Source organism: Labeo rohita, chromosome 13, assembly GCF_022985175.1.
Source record: "Labeo rohita strain BAU-BD-2019 chromosome 13, IGBB_LRoh.1.0, whole genome shotgun sequence".
Taxonomy (NCBI): domain Eukaryota; kingdom Metazoa; phylum Chordata; class Actinopteri; order Cypriniformes; family Cyprinidae; genus Labeo; species Labeo rohita.
The window spans coordinates 25603867-25631296 of NC_066881.1; the positions used below are offsets into that span (position 1 = coordinate 25603867).

Genomic DNA, 27430 nt, shown 5'->3' on the forward strand with positions numbered 1-27430 from the left:
TAAAGGAACAGATCATCCAAAAATGAAAATTCTGTTATTAATTACTCATGTGTCGTTGCAAACCCGTAAGACCTTCGTTCATCTTTGGAACACAAATTAAGACATTTTTGATGAAATCTGAGAGCTTTCTGACCCTGCACAGACAGCAACACAACTGAAACGTTCAAGGCCCAGAAAGGTAGTAAGGATATTGTTAAAAGTCCATGTGACATCAGTAGTTCAACTGTAATGTTATGAAGCAGGGCTGTACTAACGATTATTTAATAATAATAAGTAATTGGTTGATTACTCTAAGGACTACTCGAGTAATCAGATAATTATAATGACTTTATTGTGTTAATTAAGGTAGACCCAAACAGAAATAGCCTTGAAAATGACTTAAAATACATATATAACAGCAATGAGGCAATAATAAATAGTTCAAATAAAGTATTAAACGCAATTAATTATATGGTTTTATTAAACAAAGCTGTTAAAATACATTATGTATTTTAAACAATAAAACTAATGTACTTTACACATCACAACAAATGACTGCAGAGGGCGCCAACGGCCTGACGATTGTTTTTACACTTTACAGCACGATCTAATCTATGTTTAATATTCTCTCAAAATAATTAATTCAAATGTCCATTTAATCTTTAATATATGCCCATTTTTACGACATACATGCTACTACAGCCACTGTAATTTCTTTCTTGAACATCAAAACGTGTAAACTCAGAGCTAGGGTTTAAACTCTTATTTTGAAATCGCGACGAACAGTTAACGTTAGCATAACGAGATATGTGTTCTCCTGTGTTGTAGGTGTATAAATGATTTACCTTACAAATCTGATGAAATGGCGAACGCCGCGTTCCCAGATAAACAAATAAACAGATAAACATTAAATTAAGATAAACAAAAATAAACCCAAACTCACATAAATATGCAGAGATGGAGTTTGAGAAGGTCCACACATGTAAATAATAACCGTTAGTGTGGAGTCGCACCAGGGTTGCCAGGTTTTCATTAAAAAAACCGCCTAATTGCGAAGCAAAACTAGCCCAGTGAGGGGGTCCCTCGGTAAAAACATTGCTACACTATCCGTAGTATAACCATGATATTTGTAGTAAAACTATGGTGATACAAATCATAATCAATGCGCCAAAAAAGCACGATTACTACACTTTTACTATAATAAAACCATGGTTAATTTTCGTAAGAGCTAATAATGTCCCAAAACACGCTACAGAAAAGCCTGTGGGTTTTAATGGTTAAAATTGATTGTTTGTAATGTTTGTAGCTGTATTTGTATTGGAAACTATCAGAATTTCTGTGATGGTTCCTATTGTTTTTTGCAGCAGGGAATCACAGGGGGTAAATACATAAAATACATACCCTGGTAAAATTCGCTTTACAGGGGCTAAATATCACATTATTTGGGTCCTTTGACCTGGTGACATGAAAACAACCCACTGTTAAAGTAGTCCAATTTTGCGGGAAAACCGCGGACTTGGCAACACTGGCACGTAAGTAACCACACACCCATAAACAATTAAAGCGCCTATTAAACCTGTATCGCACATACTTATTTAATTTCATTGTAGTGTTTGTGAATTCACAGTAGCATTATGCTTTATGATTATTTTAAATGGGTTTAATATATAATGCAGACTTGGAAAATGGCCTAATAATGCATCTCATGGATTCTTGTCCGTGAAATGCGCCACTTTCGATATTTTGCCGGTTACTTAACACGGGCAAAATGCAATCGAGGATTTTTAAAATCGAGTACTCAAGTTGAATCGACCAATCATGACAGACCTATTATGAAGCTACAACAATACTTCTTTTTTTGCACAAAAAACAAAAGCAAAACAAAACAAAAAAAGACCTTCAGTGCGTGTTCAAGGGAGTACCAAGTAATTATCTTAATTTGTGTTCTGAAGATAAACAAAGGTCTTACATGATTGGAACAACAGAGTTTTCATTTTTGGATGAACTATCCCTTTAAAACTCCCAATTTAGTATAATTTGTGAGGGTTTATCAATCAAGCGACTACAGAGGAAGAGTTTCAGACAACAAGCCCGAGCTGACCTACAACATTATTATATATGCTCTCATTAATCTTTCACTTGGCCCTTCAAGCCGCTCCATTAGACAGATGGAGAGCAGATACTGATGCATCACCATGGTGACGATTCTCACATCGGAATATCCTAGAACACTCACCCAGAAATTACAGCAGGCTACTTCCTGTTTGATGATGATTAGAATGGCGGACGACGAGGAAGAAGAGACATAACAAGAGGGTCTCTATGGAAACACTGGAACAGAACTTTAATGCACAACTCAAACAGCTGCTGCTCAATGAGGTTACCATGGAAACACTGTTTTTAACCCCCCTCCCCATTCCCACCTCCCACCCCAGTTCCACTGATACAGACTCACAACAGGCATCCTTGTAGAAATGCTCTCAAATCTTCTTCTCACAGCCCAAAAACAAACCAGAACCCCCAACATAAAGGTTACAGGTTCAATGGAACTAAAATATTATGAAATCAAAAGCACTGCAGTTATTTTTTTCTTCAAATAACATATATCACTAATATTTTTTTAGTGTCATCACTGTGGTGTGACCCCAGAATGCATGACATCAGGTAAAGAGAGAAAAGGGAAGTTGGTTCAAAAATGCTAAACCAAAAGCGTCCAAAGATTAACAACTCAAAAAAAGTTTGACTTTGAGTCAGTGAGTTGTGCTGTGACATCACCACGTTTTCGCCCTCTTCTCCGATGGAGAATCCTCCTCGTCTCCTGAGTCCGAACAAGTCCGTTTCCCACTGGAGATCCCCCTTCCAGAGGGTTCCCCTTGGGTCCTGGAGTCACCAGAGTTCTTATTGAGTTCTGTGTCTGCCCCAGAGCATTCTGGGTGAATAGAGTCTGCATGGTTCTCATCTGTATGTGGACGTCCGTTAACTCCAGCTCGACTGCTGAGTGTGACGTTTGCTTCCTCCACGGCACTTAACTCTTCCCCGCTAGTTCTCCCTCGCTCTGGTTCCTCCCCAGACTCTGCGAGAAAGCCCACCCGTGATTTCGCCCTCTCCAAAGGAGCATCACCACCTGAGAAAGAGGAAGTGAAGCGGCGCCTGCATCTGGACTGCGTTTGTCTGTCAGATAAGCGAGCTGGACTTGAGCCGTGTCCGCATGGTTTTTCTTTTCCACGATTTCTTAAAGGTCGACCTTCGTCGCCTGAGGACGAAGAGGGTGATGACGGATCATGGATGGAAATGCTGGGATAGTTGGAGGAATCTGTTGCGCCGTGAAGAGTTTGGGCGGAGTCTCTTCCTGAAAGCCCTATGTGGCGCCTCCATCTGGCTGCGTTGCGCTGTCGCATCCTGCTCCTGCGCAGCTCCTCGTCGACCCCGTCTGTGCTGGAGGAAGAGCTAGAAGACGAGCTAGGGGAGGAGCTAGAACTGGAGGCCACGCCCGCTGAGGAGGCGTGGCTGGAAAGGCTCGAGTTCTCACGTGGACTCGGAGATCTGGGACGGGGCATCGGGTCCAACCAGAACCCGCTTGAATCCGAGTCCTCGTTCACAAGGTCTAGCAGAAACGCAGACGCGCGTGGTCTATTCCGGCTTCTCTGTGACCCGCTCCTGTCCTGATCAGTCCGCTCGCTCCCGGATGCGTCCGGCCCGGCCAGTGATGATGAAGAGGAGTGGTCGGAGTCGCTGTGATGAGCGGCGGATACGTTGGCAGGAGATCGTGGCGTGGATCGTGTGGAGCGCGTGGAGCGTCGAGCTCTCGCGTGCAGCTGTAGAATGGCGCCCTCGCTTAAATCGCTGTCCGAGTCCGAGCTCCAGCCCTCGATCTCACGGCGAACCAGCGAGTCGAAGAAAGCCATCATTCGGGGGTCTTCCTGCACTGATTGGCTGACGTAATCATGTGACAGGCCACTTCCGCTGTTGAGGACCAGGCTTATGTATTCCTCATGAGTGTAGAGAGAGCGAGACTTGTCCTCCACCAGGCCTTCTAGATCACCAACACTATCTGGCTGCTGATAAGGACTCCATACCTAGACAGAAAGAGGGAAAGGGAGCAAATTAGGCCCATTTTACATGGCACAGGTATTTATTCTGCCCATTTCACAAGTTTACAAGGGACCCTCTTTCTAAGGGACCCTAACTTACACACTACCAGTCAAAAGTTTTTGAACAGTAAGTCTCTTCTGCTCACCATGCCAAAAAGAGTAAAATTGTAAATTGTAATTTATTCCTGTGATAAAAGCTTTCAGCATCATTACTCCAGTCTTCAGTGTCATATGATCCTTCAGAAATCATTCTAATATGCTGATTTGCTTTTCAAGAAACATTTTTTATTATCAATATTTAAAACTATTTCTTTCAGGATTCTTTGATGAATACAGAGATCCAAACATTATACACGATACTATTCAAAACCTTGGAGTCAGTATCAGTTTTTTTTTGGGAAAGAAAGTATAGGAATGAATACTTTTATTTTGCAAGGATGCTTTAAATTGATGAAAAGTGAAGACATTTATAGTGTTACAAAAGATTTCTATTTCAGATAAATGCTGTTTTTCTGAACTTTATTCCTCAAAGAAACTGAACAAATTCTACTCAGCTGTTTTCAACATATTAATAATAAATGTTTTTTGAGCAGCAAATCAGAATATTAGAATGATTTCTCAAGGATCCTGTGACTGGAGTAATGATGCTAAAAAAGTTAAGCTTTGAAATCACAGGAATAAATTACATTTTAAAATACATTAAAATAGAAAAGTGTTATTTTAAATAGTAAAAATATTTCAAAATTGTACTGTTTTTGTTGTACTTTGCATACTTTGAATAAATGCAGGGTTGGTGAGCGAAAGAGACTTGTTTAAAACCACTAAAAATCTTACTGTTCAAAAACTTTTTGTGTATATATATATATATATATATATATATATATATATATATATATATATATATATATATATATATATATATATAATATATATTTGATATCATGAACACAAGTTTAAAAATTAGTTTTTAAACTGTGATTGTACCAAAGAAAAGTACTTTTGTTTACTTTGTATTAAGCTGACTGTGTCTTTTCCCAACCAATATTACTGCTAGATGTATAAACTTTCTATTTAGATTTATTTTTATAGAATGTATAAAATAAATTAATAAATATTGAGTTTCACAGTATTGCGTGTAAGCATATAAAAAAAAAAAATTATAATAATAAAATAAATTAAAATAAAAAATAAAAAGTTTCCAAGTTGGAGAAATTAACATTTAGATCAAACATTTTTTCATTTTATTTATTACTGTCAATAACTACTACTTTAAATAATGAGTAATTATAACATTACATACACTACTGTTAAAATAATTTGGGTCAGTAAAAAAAAAAAAAAAAGAAAAATCCACAAAGAAGCATTAAAATAATCAAAACTGACAGTAAAGACATTTACAATATTACAAAAGATTTCTATTTCAAATAATGCTGTTCTTTTAAATATTCATCAAATATTCATTAAATATTCTTTAAAAAACTAATGAATTTAAACACTGATAATATTAAGAAATGTTTTCTGAGCATTAAATCAGCATATTACAATGATTTCTGAAAGATCATGTGACACTGAAGACTGGAGTCTGATGATGAAAATTCAGCTTTGCATCACAGGAATAACTTGAAATACATTAAAATAAAATAAAAATAAAAATAAAGTTGATAGTGGACACAGAAAACCCATAATATTACTTTTTTTTTTACTTTATTTTGATTAAATTAATGTAGCCTTCCAAAAACATTAAAAAATATTTATAGACTCCAAATGGAGTTGATGTGCTCTTAGTGTGAAAGCACAACATGAGCCAGCTTTTGCGGTTACACCACAGTTTTTCATACTCACTGCTCATACGCGAGTGTGAAACAGGCCTAACACTATTGATATGTTAAAGAATTATTACAGAACTGAATGTGTATAAATCACTGTAGCGACTCCTATGTCTGTACAAACATAGCAGATGTGCGTTTTTTGTTTGTAACAAAAAAGCATGCCATGCTGGTCTCTGACAAACTTGAATTTAGAGAGTGAGAACAGGCTCACAGTATTCCAGCATTACTCAACATCTACTGCCTGCCAAACGAGATTTCACAAGAACCACCAGCAAAAGATACAGTCTCACTCAGTCTCACAATAGCACATGACAACACTGAAGAAACAAACGCACATAGAACATGACAGCGGGATAACAACATCGAAAAATGGAGACCTTGTGGTTATGATGACATTGCTAACCAAGAAGTATCCGCTGATTACGTTATGTTTTTTAGGAAGCTGTAGTTGTGCAGCTGTAACTCTCTGCTTTATAATGATATAGGTAAATAACCAGTGAAAGGACAGCGACACAAGTAAAGTGTGAGATGGATAAAATCATGCATAGATTTTGTGCCTTTAGGGTTTTAGGTGCGGCTGAACCAGCAACAGCAGAAATTCATTTAAGACTAAATGTAGGACACACACAAGTTCAGACATGATGATCTTTCCAGTACATGCAGAATCGTTTTCTGTGTGTGTGTGGCAGGTCTGCTCGTGTCAGGCAGAAACCGTTTACCCAGAAATCACATAACGTCCATTTATTCACCCTCATGTTTCCAGTATGTCTTTCTTCCAGGTAACAGAAAAAGAAAACATATGGTAGAATGTTTACGCTCTTACACAAAGCTCAAAAATATTACAAAATACACCACACAAGTATTACAAAAAAAGTCAAAATGTCTTGTGGAGTGTATTCCAAGTTTTCTGAAGCTACATGCTATGTTTATGAGAGGACCAGACTGAAATTTAAGTCCCCTTTCAAACTTAATTTACATATAATTAAATAATTAAATGCATAATTAAATGTTTTTGAAAGAAGTCTTCTGCTCACCAAGGCTGCGTTTATTTAATCGAAAATACAGTAAAAACAATAACATTGTAAAATATTATTACGATTTAAAATAACTGTTTTCTATTTCATTAAATTTAAAATGTCCTTTATACTTTTGAACATCTGAATTCATTTATTTGAGAATTTATTTGAAATAGAACTATTTTGTATCTATATAAATGTCATTTAATCAAAAATACAGCAAAAACAGTGACATTGTGAAATATTACAATTTAAAATAACTTTTTCTATTTTAATACATTTTAAAATGCCATTTATACTTTTAAATATCTAAATTCATTTATTTATTTAAGAATTCATTTTAAATAGAACTATTGTAGCAATATAAATGTAATTTATTTAAAAATACAGTAAAAACTGTAACCCTGTGAAATGTTATTACAATTTAATTTATATTAAATATATTTTTAATATATTTTTTTCTATTTTAATACATTTTAAAATGTAATTTATACTTGTGAACATCTGAATTCAGTTATTTATTTGAGAATTTATTTGAAACAACTATTTCATAACAATACAAATGTTATTTAATCAAAAATACAGTATTGTGAAATATTACAATTTAAAATAACTGTTTTCTATTTTATTAAATTTTAAAATGTCATTTATACTTTTGAACATCTGAATTTATTTATTTGAGAATTTATTTGAAGTAGAACTATTTTGTAAACAGTAAATAAATTTGTATATAAAATGTCATTTAATCAAAAATACAGTAAAAACAGTAGCATTGTGAAATATTATTACAATTTAAAACATTTTTTTGTATTTTAATACATTTTAAAATGTCATTTATACTTGTGAACATCTGAATTCAGTTACCTATTTGTAAACGTATTTGAAACAACTGTTTCATAACAATATAAATGTTATTTAATCAAAAATACAGTATCGTGAAATATTATAACAACTTAAAATAAATTTTCTATTTTGATAACATTTTAAAATGTCATTTATACTATTTAAAAATAGCTGTTTTCTATTTCAATACATTTTAAAATGAAACTATTTTGTAACAATATAAATGTCATTACTGATACTGTTGACCAATTTAATGTGTCTGTTAATTTCTTAAAAAAATAAATAAATAAATAAAATAAACTGGAATATAATATACAATCCATGACTTTTATAGTCATTTAAATCCAACAATCCACCCCATTCACTTTTATATTATGCAAAAGAGCAGCGTAAACATCTTTTTATGTGATCCATGGAAGTAAAACGGTTAAAACAGCATAGGGATGAGTAAATGATGACAAAATTTACTCCATCAGTTCGTTCTGATATTATAATGTCTGTATAAGAGTAACAACTAACCTTAATGACTTTCTCCACACCGGAGGAGCAGATCATGTACGTGTGAGGGTTAAAGCGGACCTGATTCACGATGGACCGATGACCTTTCAGAACCATAAAAGCCCCGTTCACCACTCGACCCGGACCTCCTGTCGAGACAGAGAGAGAATGAGTCCATAAATAATAACAACATTAGACACGGTTAGCCTGCGCACGAGTGGCTTTGTTTACCTGCTTCAGGGTCACTGGGGATTCTCCACATGTAAAGGTTAAAATCATCAGAGCCAGACAAGATGTACTGAAAACAGATAAAATAAATTAATACACGTACGTTTCATGTTCAACAAATCAGCTTATTAGAATGATTTCTGAAGGACCATGTGACACTAAAGACATTAACTTTATTTATAACAACAACAACAAAAAATGTATGCAAGTTGTCCCCAAGAGGAGGTTTCCAGACACATTTATTTAATTTCTGAAACCAGTTTTGAGTAACACAAACAAACTGAGCTGTTCAGATGTTAGAGAGAATTTAGGGATGAGAATCCACCGTTCTCTTAGAAGGAGGTGTAAGACTGTCTGACAGAAAGAGAGAGCAGAAACAGCTGGACAAACACACAAGAAATCCAAACACTAAACCCAAGAGACCAGAGCGCACACACAGACGCAAGCAGACAGACAGAGGAGCATCTGCTGAGCTTTAGATTCAACGCTGATAAAACAAGCTTCTACAAGCCATTACCCAACATTCCCTCACTGAACATACCTGAAAATACACACACACACTCAACATCTACTGACACACACGTCCACCAACCCACAAACAAGAATGCACATACACATGCACGCACATGCACACAGAAACCTCTTCTGCGCAATCAGCGATCAGTCTCATTCACACACTTTTATATTACACATTACCAGACATAATAAAGGGACTGGTTAATTAGTCACAAGTTAGTCATTTGTTCACTCCACATTGTTCAGACAGAGGTTTATTAGAGATGAGTAATTTAGAGATTTCATTAATTCTGTTATGTCTGTTTCCAAATAAAAGATGCAAATCCCTAAGAAACCAATCTGAACAGTGTCTGATGGACCGTAAACCAGAATAATCATGCCGATGCACTCAATAATTAAACTTAAAAATAATAACAACACTTTTTAAACTACAAGGAACAGGTCATCTAATTGTGGCTAACATGCTGAGAGCTGAGTACAACTTCCTTTCCATCTTGGGTACCATACTATGCTTAGAAAATTGGTCAAATATCTACTATAACATAACAAAATATTTGAGATTTGTTTGTAGAATTCAAGGTTTGGTTTGTGAACTTTGAAAGAAGTCTCTTATTCTCACCAGGCTGCATTTATTTGATCAAAAATACAGTAAAACAGTTTTTAAATAACTGTTTCTATTTCAGTGTATTTTAAAATGTAATTTATTCCTTTAATGGCAAAGCTGAATTTTCAGTAGCCATTACTCCAGTCTTTAGAGTCACATGATGTTTCAGAAATCATTCTAATATGCTGATTTCATATGCAATTTAAGTAAATTCTGCTATATTCATTTATGTACACTACCAGTCAAAAGTACCAGTCAAAGTACCAGTCAAAACAGTAAGATTTTTTTTTTTTAAAGAAGTCTTTTCCGTTCATTAATTCTGCATTTATTTGATCCAAAGTACAGCTACTATTTAAAATAACTGTTTTCTATTTGAATATATTTTAAAACGTAATTTATTCCTGTGATCAAATTACATCAATTACGTGCATCATGAGTCTTCAGTGTCACACGATCCTTCAGAAATCATTCTAATATGCTGATTTGCTGTTCAAGAAACATTTTTTATTATTATTATCACCAATATTTAAAACAGTTAGGTCAATTTTTCAGGATTCTTTGACAAATAGAAAGATCCAAAGATAAACATTTATCTGAAATAAAAAACTTTTGTAACATTATACACTATACCATTTAAAAGCTTGGAGTCAGTATTTTTTGTTGTTGTTGGGAATGAAATTACAGAAATGAATACTTTTATTTAACAAGGATGCTTTAAATTGATCAAAAGTGATGATAAAGACATTTATAATTACAAAAAAATTCTATTTCAGATAAATGCTGTTCTTATGAACTTTCTATTAATCAAAAAAAAAAAAATGTTTTTAGGCAGCAAATCAGTATATTAGAATGATTTCTGAAGGATCATGTGAATGGAGTAATGATGCTAAAAATTCAGCTTTGAAATCACAGGAATAAATTATATTTTAAAATATATTCAAACAGAAAACAGTTATTTTAAATAGTAAAAATATTTAAAAATTCCACAGTTTTTGCTATACTTTAGATCAAATAAATGCAGGCTTGGTGAGCAGAAGAGACTTTTTTAAAACCTTTTTTGAATGGTAGTTTTTTTTTTCCACATTGTTCTGGCATCTTCTGTACATTTTGGGCATCCTGTTGATCTAACCTGATCTTGGTCTCCAGCAAAGCAGCAACTCTTCATTGTACAGGAGTTGAAGTAGCCCTGGTTATCAAACTGGAAGCTGGGCAGACGAGAGTGGAGCTCGTACAGGACGGGAGGCAGACGTCTGCGCAGAGCCAGCAGCTGCGTCCCCATACTGTTAAAGCGCACGCTCATGGCACTCTGAAGAGACAAACTCCCTCCATACCGCAACAGAGAACTACAGCATAGAGAGAGACACATAAACAACAGAGGAAAGCAGATTATTATAAAAGATCATCGTTCAGATTTGTGTTATTTCAAGAGATCATGTTTACAGTCTTTACACAAGCTCTGCTGACCTCTACTGGTCTAAGGCAGTACAGCAGACAGCTATGATGATAAAGCTGGCCTTGTCAGCTAGGTTGGAGAGTCCATATTTGGACCGATGCAAGCGTTCAAGCTTTTACTGGACACAGTTCAGCGACTTGTTTTGCCAGCTTAGCTGTGCTTATAAACATGGCTCTCTGTAACACTTGATTCTGATTAACCAATTGCGGCCAGACATACTTGTATAACGACGGTAAATTGTTTATTTGAGCAATGTCCATGGCAGCTGTGCTGCTTTCATGTTCCTCATGGCTCTCTGTAATGTCTTTTTCACAAAAAACAGAAAGAACTTTCAACTCCAATTAATATTTATTATCCATTTATTTACATATATGGTGAGTTGATGTGGGTTAATAAAGGCCTTCTGAAGTGAATGAATGCATTTGTGGAGCAGGTTTTGATTTCTTAATAGGATGGTTTGCCCAGAAATAAAAATTACCCCATGATTTACTCATCCTCAAGACATCTTGGTGTATATGACTTTCTTCTTTCAGACAAATACAATCGGGAGTTTATATATATATATATATATATATATAAAAATGTCCTGGCTCTTCAAAGCTTTAGAATGGCAGTGAATGGCTGTTAAAGTGTGATAAAGTGCATCTATCCATCATAAAAGTACTCCTCAAGGTTCCAGGAGGTTAATAAAGGCCTTCTGAAGCAAACTGATGCACTTGTGTGAGAAAAATATCTATATTTAAAACACACAAGAGAGTTGTGTTCCAGCGGATGACGTACAACAATTATCATAAGCTAGCGATTATGATTTATGACGTTTTAAAAATTGATATTTTTCTTACACAAATGCATCAATTTGCTTTAGAAGGCTTTTCTTAACCCCCCTGGAGCTATGTGGAGTACTTTTTATGATGGATTGATGCACTTTATTGGACTTAAAAATCTCAACAGCCATTCACTGCCATTATAAAGCTTAGAAGAGGCAGAACATTTTTAAAAAATCCAATTGCATTCGTGAAATTATAAAGTCATATACACCTAGGATGGCTTGAGGGTAAGTAAATAATGGGGTAATTTTCATTTTGGGGTGAACTATCATTTTAATGGTGTTTTAGCATGAAATGACTAAGTAAAAGTGAGTTATTCTGAGAAATAGTGTTAATTTTGTTAGCTATTTTCAATTTTTAGTCTTAGTTTTAGTCCTGTCTTAAATGTCTTTGTTAGTTTTTAATCATATTTAGTCAACCTTATCCTATTTTAATTTAGTCAAGTTTTAGTCAACTAAAAATCTCAGCATTTTAGTGTAGTTTTAGTCACAGAACATCTAAAGTATTTTAGTCTAGTTTTAGTCAATGAAATCTTCCTCATGCTGTATAATGACTAAACTGATTAAAAAAAACATTATTGCTCAAAATTATAATCGTAATGATTGTTGTCATTTGAGAAATTTATTTTTACATTTCAGGTATTGCAGGTATCAGGTATAACCTCATCTAATGTACTGACTTATTATAGGCTATTTGTTATATAAATTAATATCAAAGACTTATGTACGCTCTCTGTCTACATTACGAAAACTGGCAAACCAAATGAAAAATATTATAACTGTAAAATTCCTAATAGTAATTCCAATAGCCTATGTTTCTCTATTAAAACGGTTGAGTAAGTGCATTTATTCAGTAACCAAAATCGCAAACAATATAGTCGAGATCTCATGACTGAATACAGACGCTGAATGACACTTTCATTTAGATCGCTAAACTCCATCTTCTTTGTCAGTGTTTACAGATCATCGGCAGCAGCGCTTCCACAATAAAGAGCGAGTTTGTGCACGCGGTTGCTAGATTGCAAAAAATAAGCAAAGCACAGAGCAGAAAATGTATCCTTGTAAAAGAGAAGCTCTTGATATCTAGCAACCACACATGAAAGCTCGCATAATAGAGGCTTGTAACAGCAGTATGCAATAATATTTTTTTAAGAAAATAAAGAGATATTGGTTAAGTTTTTATTTTTTTGTATATATTTTAGTTTCTTCTTTTTTCGTGAATGAACTGCATGCTGATATAGTCATAGTTGCCGTTTATTGACGTTACTGTCGTCTCGTCTTAGTCATGGGAAAAAAGCTTGTCGACGAACATTTTTTGTCATAGTTTTCGTTAATGAAATTAACACTGAACATTTTTTTTTGCCTCTCTCAGTCCCTCTCAAACTTTCTTTTGATAATGTCTTTTAGCCTTCAAATGATAGAACGTGACAGAATGTGTGTGAATTTTTCAGGCAGATCTCCAGCTCACCTGCGGGGTTTGCGGATGTCCCAAAGTCCCACCCCCTCTTTAGAGTTTGCAGTGGCCAGCAGACGAGGTTCTACGGGGTTAAACATCACACTGTGGAATGCCGAGGGGTAGTTGGCCAAGCAGAATGGTTCTAGAACACACAACAGAATTAGGACATGAACATGGAATCTAGAACATTTTAGGCTTTAGATGAAAAATTCTTAAAAAAAAAATGTTATTGAGCAGCACAACTGTTTTTAACAATTGCAATACCAAGAAATAATTCTTGAGCACAAAATCAGCATATCAGAATAATTTCTGAAGGATCATGTGACACTGAAGGCTGGAGTAACAACTACTACAAATTCACCTTCGCATCACAAGAATAAATTACTTTTTTAAATATATTCAAATAGAAAACTTTGAAATTTTAATCATTTTTCACAATATAACTATTTTTATTGTATTTTTGATCAAATAAATGCAGCCTTTTTTTCATCGTTCAAAGAGGAGACTTTGTATACGATATTTTTGCATGTGTACCTCCATGTGGCGGTTCTCGCGTGTCCCATATAAGAACTCGTCCGTCATCGGAGGAGCTGGCGAAGACGTTATCATTAACAGGACTGACAGACAGACCGTACACAGCGTCGTCATGCAAGAAGACGTTGAGCGTTTCGCCACGTTCTACGTCGTGCAGAATCACCTGCTCGTCGTTTCCTACAGTGACAGACATCGACATTAGACATTCAATCTCTCCTTTGTTTCAGCTGCAGCATCATGAATCTGAGCAGCTGCTTGTTTTACCTCCTGAGAAAACACGTTTGTTAGTGCTGTCAAATGCCAGGCAGAAGATGTTGGACAGGTGCTCCCCCTTCAACTTGATCGGTTTGGCTCGTGAGTGTATTGCTTTCTCCATGTGCCACAGCAGCACCCTGCGGTCATCTCCACCTACACACAACACAAGACATAAATAGATTCACCAGAGGAAAGTTTCAACATCACTCTCTCGAGGGTATCAATGTAGGGTTATATGAGCACAATCTGGCTGTTTTACAGAAACCAATGAAGAGTTTACAAGGCTCGTTCTCAGCTTGGTTCTCTGGTTCATGAGGATGTGCTGTAAGTGAAACACTTGAACGGCAAATCTGATCTATAGAGTGTTTTCACGACACGTCATCAACTGGCCATATTGGTGACACTGAACGTAAACAATGCATATTTTGCTGATTACTGTTGCTGAAATTGGTCAAATATTGTCATGTTTTGGGCTGTACTAATCAGTCAGACTGGGAAAAACATTTAGATTACTATTATGACTGCCAAAAGTTATAACAAATCAAGGAGAAGAGTGCAAAAACAGGAACAAAAGGCATTTGTGGTTGGACCACAAATCTTGAACCAAGATTTCCAGGGCAGGGAAATTTTCTTGACAACATTCGTGTTTGTTTTTATCATTTCCATTCAGGCAGATTAAATATTAGACTAATATCTTAATTAATACTGCTTGTTCATATATATTTACCTCCTGTTAACTTTAGTTCGTCAAAATATTGCACCCTTTCCTGCTTACTACGTCCTTCTCTACAGGATTTAGCAGCTTCCACATGCTTTTTCTGTGGTTAAGACAGCATAAATTAGCAGAACGATGTATTCATTGGTACATCAACCATGAAATCCATGCTGTTGTTTACATCTGAGTATCTCCAATATGGCCACGCATCTGGGTAACTGACTAGATTGTGACGTAAGTGCAAACCCTCTATGAATTATGTCCGTAAATTAAATTCTGGGCCAAATGAAAAACACATCTGCATCTAATGAAAGAGATTCAGGTGACTGCCTTGTGTTACAACAGTGACAATTTTCCAGATTCCATTTTAGTATGAAGAAATGAATTTAAATCTGAAAAAATTAATGTTAACTGACAATATACATTATCATTCGAAAGTTTGGAGTCAGAAATTAATCGGTTTTTTTTTTAAAGAAATAAATACTTTTCTACTAAGGAATAAGGGTCCATTATACTGATGAAAAACTGACAGTAACAACTTCATAATGTAACAAAAGATTTCTAATAAATGCTGTTCTTTTAAGCTTTCTATTCATCAAGGCACCCTGAAATAAAGTATCACAGATTACACAAAAAATATTAAGCAGCACAACTGTTTTCAACAGTGATTAAAAAAAAAAAAATTATTACGTCAATGGATTATGTGACACTAAAGACTAAAGCTTAGAATCACAGTAATAAATTAATTTAAAAAAATACTAAAGTTACTTTAGATTGTAATAACGTTTCACAGTACTAATGTTTTTTTTACTGTATTTTTGATCAAATGAATGCATAGACGTAAATAGTAGGCCAGTCTATTATTGTGAGACTACACAGATTGACATGTTTATTTAAATAGTTGGATTTCCACTAGAGCATTTGTTGTCATATTAACCTGTTTTTTTTTTTTCAGTAAAGGTGTTGACAGCATCCTACTGCTGTTTTAGTTTCATATCTGTTGTGTAAAATGAAACTGAAATTTTGGGGTTTTACATTTAGCTTCATTGTGAAACTAAGTAAAAAATCATCTACATTTCTCTACAAAACCTGTGTAATAAAAAAACAAAACAAAAAAAACATTTTCCTGTCAAAATCTTTTAAAGAAAATATTTAATAAAAATATTTTCAAGGGGTCATAGGATGCAAAAATTCCCTTTTACATGTTTGAACATAAATGTGTGTTGGCAGTGTGTCTACACAACCACCCTATAATAATAAAAAAATTTAAAATCACCAACAATAATCAGTTTTTCAGATCAGTTTGTTCTGAGATTCCTGGCAGAATGATGTAGTTCTGCACAGGCCCCTCCCGTGATTATTAATTGACACATCTGTTTAAGCACAGACCTGCCCTGTGTGAGCTGTGAACAGTTCGCCATTGTTTCGACGCTGAAGCAAGAGTAGACAAGAATGGCTTCTAAGCGATTGAGGTGTTCTGTTGTTGATGTAATAATGAAGCAGTCGTCTTTTACTCCCGCCATTTGAGCCGCTGAAGACGCAGCGATGAACCTAAATGCATCTACATTTGCACAAATCATTCCTGAGTCCAGCTTCACCTATTATAGGAGTATAAGGTTTTTTTTTTTACCTTTCCTAATAATGTGCTAGTTACCAAGTTTTGTGGGTAAATGCGGCTAAAGTTTGCAGTCTCTCAGAGATCAGCTCGTCACCCCATGAAAGAGAGGGGCAGAGCTCATTAGCATTTAAAGAGCCATGCACTGAAACGGGTTGCTGTGAACAGAGCTGTTTTTGACAAGGTAAAAAGGGTGTTGTTTTACAACCAAAGTATGGGTCATTAAGACCCTAAAGAACGGGCATCCGATGACCCCTTTAAACAATGCAGAAAGGGTAAACAAATCAGAAAGGGTAATTTTTAGCTGATGAAATACTTTAAAGACAAGTATTGCAAGAAAACTTTTCCAGGCTTTGAAACCACAATTGTAAAATGATCTGATATTTCCTGGTTTCAGTGAGCATGGGAACTCTCCGCATTCACCGCACTGTACACGCCTAATGTACAGACTGAAAATATGCAAGTGCAAAAACATACAAAAAACTTGAACAGGAATGAATGCGTGAAGCCAAAAGAATCAGTTACAGCTGCAAGCAATTAATGAGTCAGCAAGACAAGGAGTCAGACGAAAACTATGGAGGCCCTTCTACAGTCTGAACCACCTACAAAGGTGCATTCAGTTTCGTTTAGGTTTCTCTGGCTCTTATTTGTATTAAGGACACTAAGGACTTCATACGGATTTCAGCCTAGACGGATGAAGTTCGTAAACAAGTTAACAAACCTTCCTGGATGCGATTCTAACAAGTTTTGTGCAGCAACAGTGTCTTGGACAGTCATAAGTCTTGCCGTTTATCTATCAACTATGTGTTGGTAGATCTTTTTATTGTTTATTAAGAATAGTAACTTAATAAACTTTTATTAACTTTCCTCAATTGTATGATAAGGCTGGTCACGTGATGTCAACATGGTTACGCCCATAAAGGGGCGACCCACTTCATCCAGAATAAGAAAAGCTTTTTCTAGAAGCCTGATCTTCATCTCATGTGGATGTGCATTACGCAATCTAATATCATTTTAATGGCATTACTCTGGTCATTGCGTTTCTTTGTGTCAAAACTTTTTTACTGAGTGCACCTTAACATGTGTATGTAATACTGGCAGAAAGACTAAAACCTCTTTTTTTGCCAATGCCCAGAAAAATAAAACATGCATGCACAAGATGTCCATGCAATCCTGTCAGTGCATTTTATTCTGCACGTCTGTTGTAGAGACTCCTGTCTGGCTTTCTCTCGCTGACCCACATTAGTAAGATCAGCGTGCAGAACCGGAGGATCTTACCGGACACCAGCCACTGGCCTCCATTGTTGGAGAACTCGATGGCGTTGACGCAACCGAAGTGGCCGAGCATGTCCTTCTTGTAGAGGCTGGAGCAGCCGGCCAGTCTGCGCCGCTGGAACTCCTCCTTCAGCTGCGGCTGTCCGCCGATCGTCCTGCGGGAGAGGAACCCGACGGCGCTCCGCATGCCGCAGCCCCGCAGCTCCTTCATCTCTCCTCCGGTAAATGAGTGTCAACGCCGCCGCTAGAGTGTCCCGGCCGTCATGGGTTTGAGCTTAGGGTCGATTCGGTGGATTCTGGTTCGGCTGGAGGATGCACCGTTACATGTTTGTTTGGTAAAGCATGAAAGTGCGCAGCAAAAACAGAAGGTTGTTTAGAGTCCCACCGACCGCCGGCACTTCCTGCTCCGGTGCAAGGGTGATGACGTCACAAGACCAGATCACTCAACTCAGAACCAGAACCCCTGTTGTTACTTTCTGATTAAATGTTATATAATATATCAGTTTATATAATTTGTAAACACACAATCTGCATTGCTTTTAACGCAGTGCTTGATTTTTGCATATGCTATTGTTATTAAAAAATCAACCAGCATGCTGTATGTGTACATAATAAGTATTTATTTGTTTATAAGTTAATATCTATCTAGATAAATGTCTTTTAAAAAAAGTATTCAGGTTAATTGGGTTATTTAGTTGCATCTTAATGGCAAAAAGTATACTAATTTACCTGAATTCAACTCTGTAATAGTCTACTTAATCTGCATTTGTTACACAACTTTTTGTTTTGCATTATTATTTTAAACAATATCAATATTTAAATATTTAAATATTTAAAGTAAATTAAATATATAAATAGAACCATATTAAATATTTATACAATATTGTATTGTTATTAGGACTTCGTTAAATAAAATAAAATCCTGGAGGATAATAAAAAACGAAACTTCTACATTTACTCATAAATTTACTCTTATATCAAAAGATAACATTTTCTTTTTTAAATGTTATATTAACACAAAATTAAATTAGAAATTAGAAATTTCATACTAAATTTAGATTGAATAGATAATATATGTATTTTTTACACTCAGATGTTAATAATGTAACATTTTAAATATTTAAAATAAATTATAACATGTAAATAAGAAATAGGATTAAATGCATCCAAAGTTTGTTTATATAAAATATGTGTGTGTGCTTGTTGTCCAATCATTTAATCACGATTAATCGCATCCAAAATGAAATTAGAAATGACATACTAAATTTAGATTGAATAGATAATATATGTCATTTTTACACTCAGATGATACTAATGTAACATTTTAAATATTTAAAATAAATTAAAACATGTTAATAGAAACTGTATTAAAGTACATATACCATATTGCTTTATTAAAATGTATTTAAATGCAAAAAAAACAACAACAATAATAAACCTCTTTACTCTTCATAAACTTACTCTCATATCAAAAGATAACACATTTATCTTCAAATGATATATTAATACTATATATATACAGTGTTGGGAAGGTTACTTTGGAAATCTAATAGGTTACAGATTACAAGTTACTTGATTTAAAATGTAATAAGTAGTGTAGCTTTTCAATTACTTTATTAAAGTAATGTAACGTATTACTTTTAATTACTTTTTGATTACTTTTCTAAATTTCTAATATTTTCAACTGTTAATCATTTTGAAACATTTAAACCAGGCAGAGTTAACCTTACAGTAGCGTTCAACACTGATTACTGTCAGACTTTCAAAATCCTTTATCACTTGAATTAAGATTATAATAAGTAAGGGATAAAATACATCTTTATTTTGCAATAACAACTGACTGAATGTACATTATCTCACCTATTACACAGCTGCTGGATAGATTATTTAGATGTTTTGTGGCAAAATTATTTGAACGCAAAGCTTCCACGAAGAAATCAGTTGCTAGCAAACGGCAAGTTCAAACTAGACATTTTAGGGATACAGTGCAGTCATACCAGTTTTCTTACACAACATTTCACCACATAAATTATTAAGTAGTAGTACTAGTTAGTTATCTTATAATCCATTGCAGTGTACAAAAAAAAAAAAAAAATGGCAGCAGCTGCGTTTGTATGAAACCATAGAGCAAGTCCACGATACCAGGATCACAGAATTAAGAAATTGTCCACATAATATTGAATTAAGCTTTAATATTTTATTAGCTAACCAAACACAAAGCTTCCGCCAAGAAAAATTATCAAGCATATAGCACTTAAGTTGCCCCGAATGAGTCTGAGCTGTGTAATATTTTAATTTAAAGCACAGCCACCACAAATTCAGACTTTCTTTTTTTTTTAACTTATTTTTTTGGGGCTTTTTATGCCTTTTATTGTGATAGGACAGTAGAGAGATGACAGGAAATGGTGTCTCATTTTAGAGCAGTCAATACAATTTATTTAAGAAGTCAATTAAATCTGTAAGTGGGGGTGGGTGTGTGAAAAAATTCAGATGTAATCCCCTTTGTAATCACTGGCATTTTTCAAAAGTAATTGTAATTTAATTACACATTTTTTCTCAGTAACTGTAACTAATTACAATTACATTTATTTTGTAATTAAATTACGTAATTCCGTTACATGTAATTAGTTACTCCCCAACACTGTATATATAGTATTAATATATCAGTTAATATATATTATTAATGATATATTAATATATAATCACAAACGTATCACAAACTTATATATATTAGTGCTATTAAAGCAGTTAATCGTGATTAATCGCATCCAAAATAAGTTTGTGATAACACATTTATCTTCAAATGATATATTTCACATTTCATATATGATTTATGTTCTATAGAAATATAAATGTATTACATAATTTCTTAAATTTATACATGTATGTGGGTGTATTTATATACATAATAAATACACACTATACACACATTTTTTATTTTGGATGCAATTAATTAATTGGACAACACACACACACATAAATATATATATATATATATATATACACAGTCATGTGAAAAAGTTAGGAGTCCCTATTGAATTCCACGGTTTTCCGTATCAGGACATCATTAAATGGTCCTTGGTTGGTCTTAAAATTTCGAAAATAAAACCTCAGATGAACAACAACACATTACAAATTGCACCGTGTCATTATTTACTGAACAAAAATAAAGCCAAAATGGAAAAGCCATATGTGACAAAGTTAGGACACCCTTATTGTTAACATTGGAATTAAGATACCTTTGATTAACTGATCATCAGCAAGTCTGAGCGCCTCTATAAAAGCATAAGCTTTGGCAGTTCGCTGGTCTGGAGCCTTTAGGAGTGTGTTAACACAATGCCAAGGAGGTAAGACATCAGCAATCATCTTAGTGAAGCAATTGTTGCTGCCATCAATCTGAGAAGAGTAATATGGCCATTTCCAATTTGAAGTTTTTTCACAAGTGGAAGACATTTAAAACAGACACCTCTCCTTCCAGGAGTTGACGTCCCAGAAAATTCAACCCAAGATCAGACTGTGTAAAGCTCAGAGAAATGGCAGACAACCCAATAACTACACCTCAGACTCTCAGTTAACATGTTAAATGATAAAGTTCATGACAATACCATTAGAAAAATATGGGACAAAAATGGCATGTTTGGAAGGCAGAAGAAAGCCTCTTCTATCTATAAAAAAAAAAAAAAAACATTGCAGCACAGTTTAGGTCTGCAAAGTTGCATCTGAACAAAACACAACTCTTCTAGAATAATGTCCTTTAAACAGACGAGACCGAAGTGAAGATGTTTGGCCATAATGCACAGTGCCAAGTTTGGTGAAAACCTAAAGAGCGTATCAGCACAAACACCTCATACCAAAAGACAAGCATGCTAGAGGAGGGCTGATCATTTTGGGCTTGTTTTGTAGCCACAGGACCTGGACACCTCACAGTCATTGAGTTGGCAGTGAACTTCTCTGTATATCAATTTATATAAATTTAAGAAATGACGTACACACACATAAGCAAACACTTAAATATTTCTTAACATATACATGTGTTAATATATACATGAATATATAAAATACATATTATATAAACACAGCCTTTTTGGATGCGATTAATCGTGATTAATCATTTTGACAGCACTAATATATGTGTGTGTGTGTGTAAAAAAAAAACTGTTAAAATATAAACACTAATATTACATATTCAATTATTTAAATGTGGTATTCTAAACCTTGTGATAAAATATTACAAAGTTTGGTGACTTAAGTGCAAGTATTAAATATCCATTTTGTACTCATTCAGCATATTGCCACAGTCATATCACCCTGCAGCCCAAGACTGCTTGCCCACTGAAGTTAAGCAGAGCTAAGCCTGGTCAGTACCTGGATGGGAGACCTCCTGGAAAAAACTAGGTTGCTGTTGGAAGAGGTGTTAGCGAGGCCAGCAGGGGGTGCTCACCCTGTGGTCTATGTGGGTCCTAATGCCCCAGTTTAGTGACGGGGACACTATACTGTAAAAAGCACCGTCCTTCAAATGAGACGTTAAACCGAGGTCTTGACTCTCTGTGGTTATTAAAAATCCCATGGCATTTCTCGTAAAGAGTAGGGATGTATCCCTGGTGTCCTGGCCAGATTTCCTCCTCTGGCCCTTGTCAATCATGGCCTTCAATCCCCATTTATTGCATTGGCTCTATCACTCTCTCCTCTCCACCTGTAGCTGGTGTGTGGTGAGCGCACTGGCGCTGTTGTCCCGTGGCTGCCGTTGCATCATCCAAGTGGATGCTGCACACTGGCGGTGGTTGAGGAGAGATCCCCCCATATGACTGTAAAGCGCTTTGGGTGTATGGAAATACACAATGAAAGTGCTATTTAAATGCGCTCAAGCAAATGACAAGAGAAACCAAAACAAATCTTAGTGTGTGTAGTTTTATTAAATTCCAGTACGGAATTACAGTGGTAGTATTTTTTTCAACAGGTTTTCATACAAATACAAATTTATCTGAGTAATCCCCATAACTGGAGCTGAACCTTTAAATTAAAAAGCTAAAAGATTTTTAAATTATATTTTTTAATAAAAAAACAAAAACAAAACTAATACTAGTGGCAGGTATACATTTAAACAGCAAACAAACAGTTCTTTAGCACAGCTTCAACTATAAGCTGACATCATCAGCACAGCTCCTTACATACTGTGTATGATAACTTATGAACCTGGACAAGCATGAAATATTTCCATTAAATTGCACCAAATTCTCTGCTGACCAGAAATAGAGCAACACTGACCTCATTGCACATGTTTGCCACTTCCTTGCCTTAATCGTGACAAGTGCGAGTCTGTGAGTCGAATTATGGGATGGATTTGTTTGACGTATTTTGGCTTTCTAAGGAGCAAGTGAGGCACAATATCATTTGATTTAAAACTACTCTACATGAGTAATGAGGACTAAACCATCTCAAAGATTGTTCAGAGCCTCGCTAAAGGCCTTATGAAAAAGGCATGTCTAATACCTTTATAACACTGAGACATTAGCATCTACACATGCTCATGTCACCTACAGGCAGGTATACGCACACAGGCTGTGGAACACTGGAATTCATATGCTACATTTAGTGAGATTAAAATATAGTGACATATATGTAGCTTGTTTGTTTAGTGTTCAAGAAACAGGTCATATTTCACCCCAAAATCTAAGAAAATGTTTGTTTTGGCCATTAAGTTTTTTCTGAATAGTGACAAATGTTCTGAATTATTCTCAAAAGTGATTCTTATTAGATTTTTGTCAGCACTTTACAATAATAAATAATGCATTTGGTCTCATGAATTAACAATGAACAATATTTTTCGTTTATTAATCTAGATTAATGTTAATTTCAATACATTCAAATTGTTATTCACTGGTAATTTGTAATATATTAGTTATTTTTCAAGTTATTTTTTACAACTTGAAATGTAAAAAAAGTACATTTAGAAATTAACCAAGATTAATAAATGTGTAAAAGTATTGTTCATTTTTATTTCACAACACCTAATGGATTAACTATAGTAGTGAAAATAATAAAATAATCACATAATTATTTTTTAAAATAATTTTTTGTTTTTAGACAAACCATACCACAACAAATATTACCAAAAAAATAAATTGTATGTCCTAAAAAATTATGCATTTCCCTTATTCCCTTATAACAAAATATGAATTTCTTTTCTTTCGATTTTGAGGTGAAGTATGACTTGTTCTTGAGAATCGCTACTCTAAAATTTCTCCATGTTTTAGGCACATTATTCTAAATCCGATACAGCATCTGGGGGAAATTGGACATCTCACGAGAAAATGTCCTCAAACAAGCCAACAAACAAAACAGAACACAACATACATTTCATTCCAAGAAACAGTTACATTTTAAAAAAGTGTTTAAAGAGTGCAGCACACAGGTTTGACACTGGTCCGTCTAATGTAGACACAGACACTCAATCCAGTTTCTGTCTCCAAAGTTCCCACAAAGCTTTGCTGCAGTTTATAGCTGGAGTGAACAGCGCTGTGCACCACAGGAAGCATTATATAACAAAAACACAATCTAGTAATTTTTTTAAAAGTGCTTTAGCGTTCAGTACCTTCAGTGAATACATTCACACACACACATACAAACAAACCTACAAAGTAAACCAAGTAAACCACATATGACGTGGTGGAGACTGCAACACAAACACACAATTAACCTTCGAGAAACTCTCTGACCTCGACTAGAGAGGGGGGAAACGCTTCAGCCATCTTCAGGATAAAGCCAAGCCATCTGGAAAATTCATCCGAAGCAAAATCCAATCCAGATTTTGTCCTTTCAATTTACCAAAGCACAGTTCCTTTCCTTCTTTTTGCTGGTTTGTTTTCCCAAAAGTGTGCTGGCCGCTGAAATGCTGCTGAAATGTGTGGATACAGCTTTGCTGAATGACACAAAACCACTGAGAACTCACTAGTTACGGAGTTAAAGATCAGTTTTAAAGATCAGTTCATTAGTCATTTCGCTATAAACACTGGAGGGTTTTAACATATGTAGTCCAAAAAAAATATGCCCTGTTGCCAAGACTGCATCAAGTCTTTCATAAAAGAACAATCAAATGTCAAAAAAACAAAAACAAAAACAAAAAAAAAAACAGACACAAACCGTGAGAAAGCAGATATTTTAAATAAAAACATCAGGCAGCACTGAGTGTAAAGGCAGCCGTAGCGTAGAGGAGTGAAGATGTGAGGCTGTAATTCAATAAGGCCCTTTGGAGGGGCCAAAGACGGCAAGCGGAAAGTGTTTGACGTGAGATGACCACTGAGCCGCGAGCTGGAAAAACTTCACATCGTTCCATTCAACTCCATCTATCAACACTGTAGAGGAAACACAAAAACATTCAGTTGATCTGAAATTATTATTAAATTTAATCGATGCAATTATTAATTTTAAATCCCTGAAGTCGAGCTGCTGGTTTACAATATGAATATAATGTTTAACTCAAACAGTTGAGTTTTACCATTTTCGAATCCATTCAGCTGATCTCCCGGTCTGGCGGTAGCACTTTTAGAGTAGCTTAGCATAGATCATTGAATCCGATTAGACCGTTAGCATCTCACTCAAAAATGACCAAAGAGTTTCGATATTTCTCCTATTTAAAACTTGACACTTTTCTGGTTACATTGTGTACAAGGACAGACGAAAAATGAAAAGTTGTGATTTTCTAGGTCGATATGGCTAGGAACTATACTCTCATTCCGGAGTAATAATCAAGGAACTTTGCTGCCGTTCCATGGGTGCAGGAGGCGCAATGATATTACGCAGCCGTCAACTCTGCTGGCTGCAACCTATGGCCCTATGGCTGCAACCTGCAGCTCTGCATCCACAAAAAATGAATGCCGGTCACTTTCAGGCACTACATAATATTATTGCGCCTGCTGCACCCATGGTACGGCAGCAAAGCTCCTTGATTATTACGCTGGAATGAGAGTATAGTTCCTAGCCATATCAGCCTAGAAAATCACAACTTTTCATTCGTCAGTCTTAGTCCATGATGTAACTACAGAAGAGTCAAGTTTTAAATAGGAAAAATATCATCATTACATATGGTAATTTTTAAGCGAGATGCTATCAGTCTAATCAGATTCAACGACCTATGCTAAGCTCTGCTAAAAGTGCTACCGCCAGACCCGGAGATCGGCTGAATGGATTCGAAAACGGTAAAACTCAACTGTTTAACTCTAGGCGAGTTGGACAATGAGCCTATTTTCAAAAAAGTGGAGTGTTCCTTTAAAGGGACAGTTCACCAAAAATGCAAGTTACCCCATGAATTTCTCACCCTAGGTGTATATGACTTTATTCTTCCAGACGAATACAATCGGAGTTGTATTAAAAAAATGTTCTAGCTCTTCCAAGCTTTATAATGGCAGTGAATGGGTATTGAGATTTAAAGTCTAAAAAAAAGTACATAAATTCATCATAAAAAGTGCTCCACATGACTTCGGGAGGTTAATAAAGCACTAGCGATGCCCCTGGCTGGAACGCCACTTTCTCATGAACGCGTACAAGTTAGCAGAAGCTAGAGATTACATTTTAAAGTTTTAAATATGGATATTTTTCTTACATAAATGCATCAATTTGCTTCAGAAGGCCTTTATTAACCCTACAGAGCCGTGCGGAGTACTTTTTAAGATGGATGGATGAACTTTATTGGACTTCAAAATTTTAACACTCATTTACTGCCATTATAAAGCTTGGAAGAGCCAGGATATTTTTCTAAAATAACTCTTACAGTTTTTGCCTGAAAGAAGAAAGTCCTATGGTCCAAACAGCCTGGATGGCTTGAGAGTGAGTAAATCATGGGGTAATTTTCATTTTTGGGTGAACTATCTCTTTAAAGCTACAATACGTTCTCATAGCATGATGATGATATCAATGACACTTTAAAGGAGTAGTTTGCTTCTAGAACAAAAATTTACAGATAATGTACTCACCCCGTTGTCATCCAAGATGTTCATGCCTTTCTTTATTCAGTCGTAAAAAAATTGTTTTTTGAGGAGAACATTTTAGGAACTATCTCCAATGGTGCCCACGAGTTTGAACGTCCAAAATGCAGTTTCAATGCAGTTTCAAAAGGCTCTAAGCGATCCCAGCTGAGGAATAAAGGTCTAATCTAGCAAAACAACCAGTCATTTTGTGTAAAAAAAAAAAAAAAAAAAAAAAAAAAAAAAAAAAAAAAAAAAAGTAAATACTTTTTAACCTAAAATGCTCATCTTGTCTAGCTCTGCGATGCGCATGTGTACTGGGTGTAATCCGGGTCAACACAGTTAGAGCAGGTAGAAAAACTCCCATCTCATTTTTTTTAGTGTGACCTTCTTTGGATGCTCACTTCGTAAACACTGGTCGGTGCTTCTGCAACGACGTAGGATGATTTTAAAGTTGGAGGAGAAAATGAGATGGGAGTTTTTCGACATACCCTAACTGTATTGAACAGGATTACACATAGTGAAACGCACTGAAACTGCATTTTGGATGTTCAAAGTCGCGTGCACCATTGAAGTCCACTATATGAAGATAATTCCTGAAATGTTTTCTTCAAAAAACTATTTCTTTACGACTGAAGAAAGAAAGGCATGAACATCTTGCATGAGTACATTATCTGTACATTTTTGTTCTGGAAGAAAAACTACTCGTTTAAGCACAGTTTACTGACTGTATTGTA

The 27430-nt window shown here is 35.2% G+C and overlaps 3 protein-coding genes across 6 annotated transcripts in view; 1 reads left to right on the forward strand and 2 right to left on the reverse strand.

Annotated features, from left to right (window-relative positions):
* gmfb (glia maturation factor, beta) overlaps nucleotides 1-27430 on the forward strand; it is a 373066-nt gene that overhangs the window by 251963 nt on the left and 93673 nt on the right. The gene's annotated exons all lie outside the window — the stretch shown is intronic.
* Nucleotides 567-18159, reverse strand: dcaf5 (ddb1 and cul4 associated factor 5). The gene is made up of 8 exons (XM_051126939.1): nucleotides 17737-18159; nucleotides 14138-14281; nucleotides 13874-14050; nucleotides 13352-13481; nucleotides 10734-10947; nucleotides 8488-8554; nucleotides 8278-8405; nucleotides 567-4055 (listed from the first exon to the last, which is right to left on the reverse strand). Exons 1-8 carry the CDS (start codon nucleotides 17942-17944, stop codon nucleotides 2751-2753), a joined length of 2373 nt encoding a protein of 790 aa, XP_050982896.1. The 5' UTR covers nucleotides 17945-18159; the 3' UTR covers nucleotides 567-2750.
* pacs2 (phosphofurin acidic cluster sorting protein 2) overlaps nucleotides 22628-27430 on the reverse strand; it is a 49231-nt gene continuing 44428 nt past the window's right edge. For all 4 annotated transcript variants that reach the window (XM_051126935.1, XM_051126938.1, XM_051126936.1 and 1 more), the window contains one exon: nucleotides 22628-25085. In XM_051126935.1, the coding sequence (XP_050982892.1) occupies nucleotides 24967-25085 (119 nt within the window). In that variant the 3' untranslated portion in view covers nucleotides 22628-24966. The remainder of the gene's footprint in view (nucleotides 25086-27430) is intronic.

Coding starts and splice junctions, on each gene's coding strand:
- dcaf5 (XM_051126939.1), bottom strand. CDS start 17,944: ATGAAGGAGCTGCGGGGCTGCGGCATGCGGAGCGCCGTCGGGTTCCTC. Junction 14,051..14,137: donor CAAACGTGTTTTCTCAGGAG/GTAAAACAAGCA, acceptor CTGTCACTGTAG/GAAACGACGAGCAGGTGATT. Junction 4,056..8,277: donor GTGTGGAGAAAGTCATTAAG/GTTAGTTGTTAC, acceptor CTTTCTGTCTAG/GTATGGAGTCCTTATCAGCA.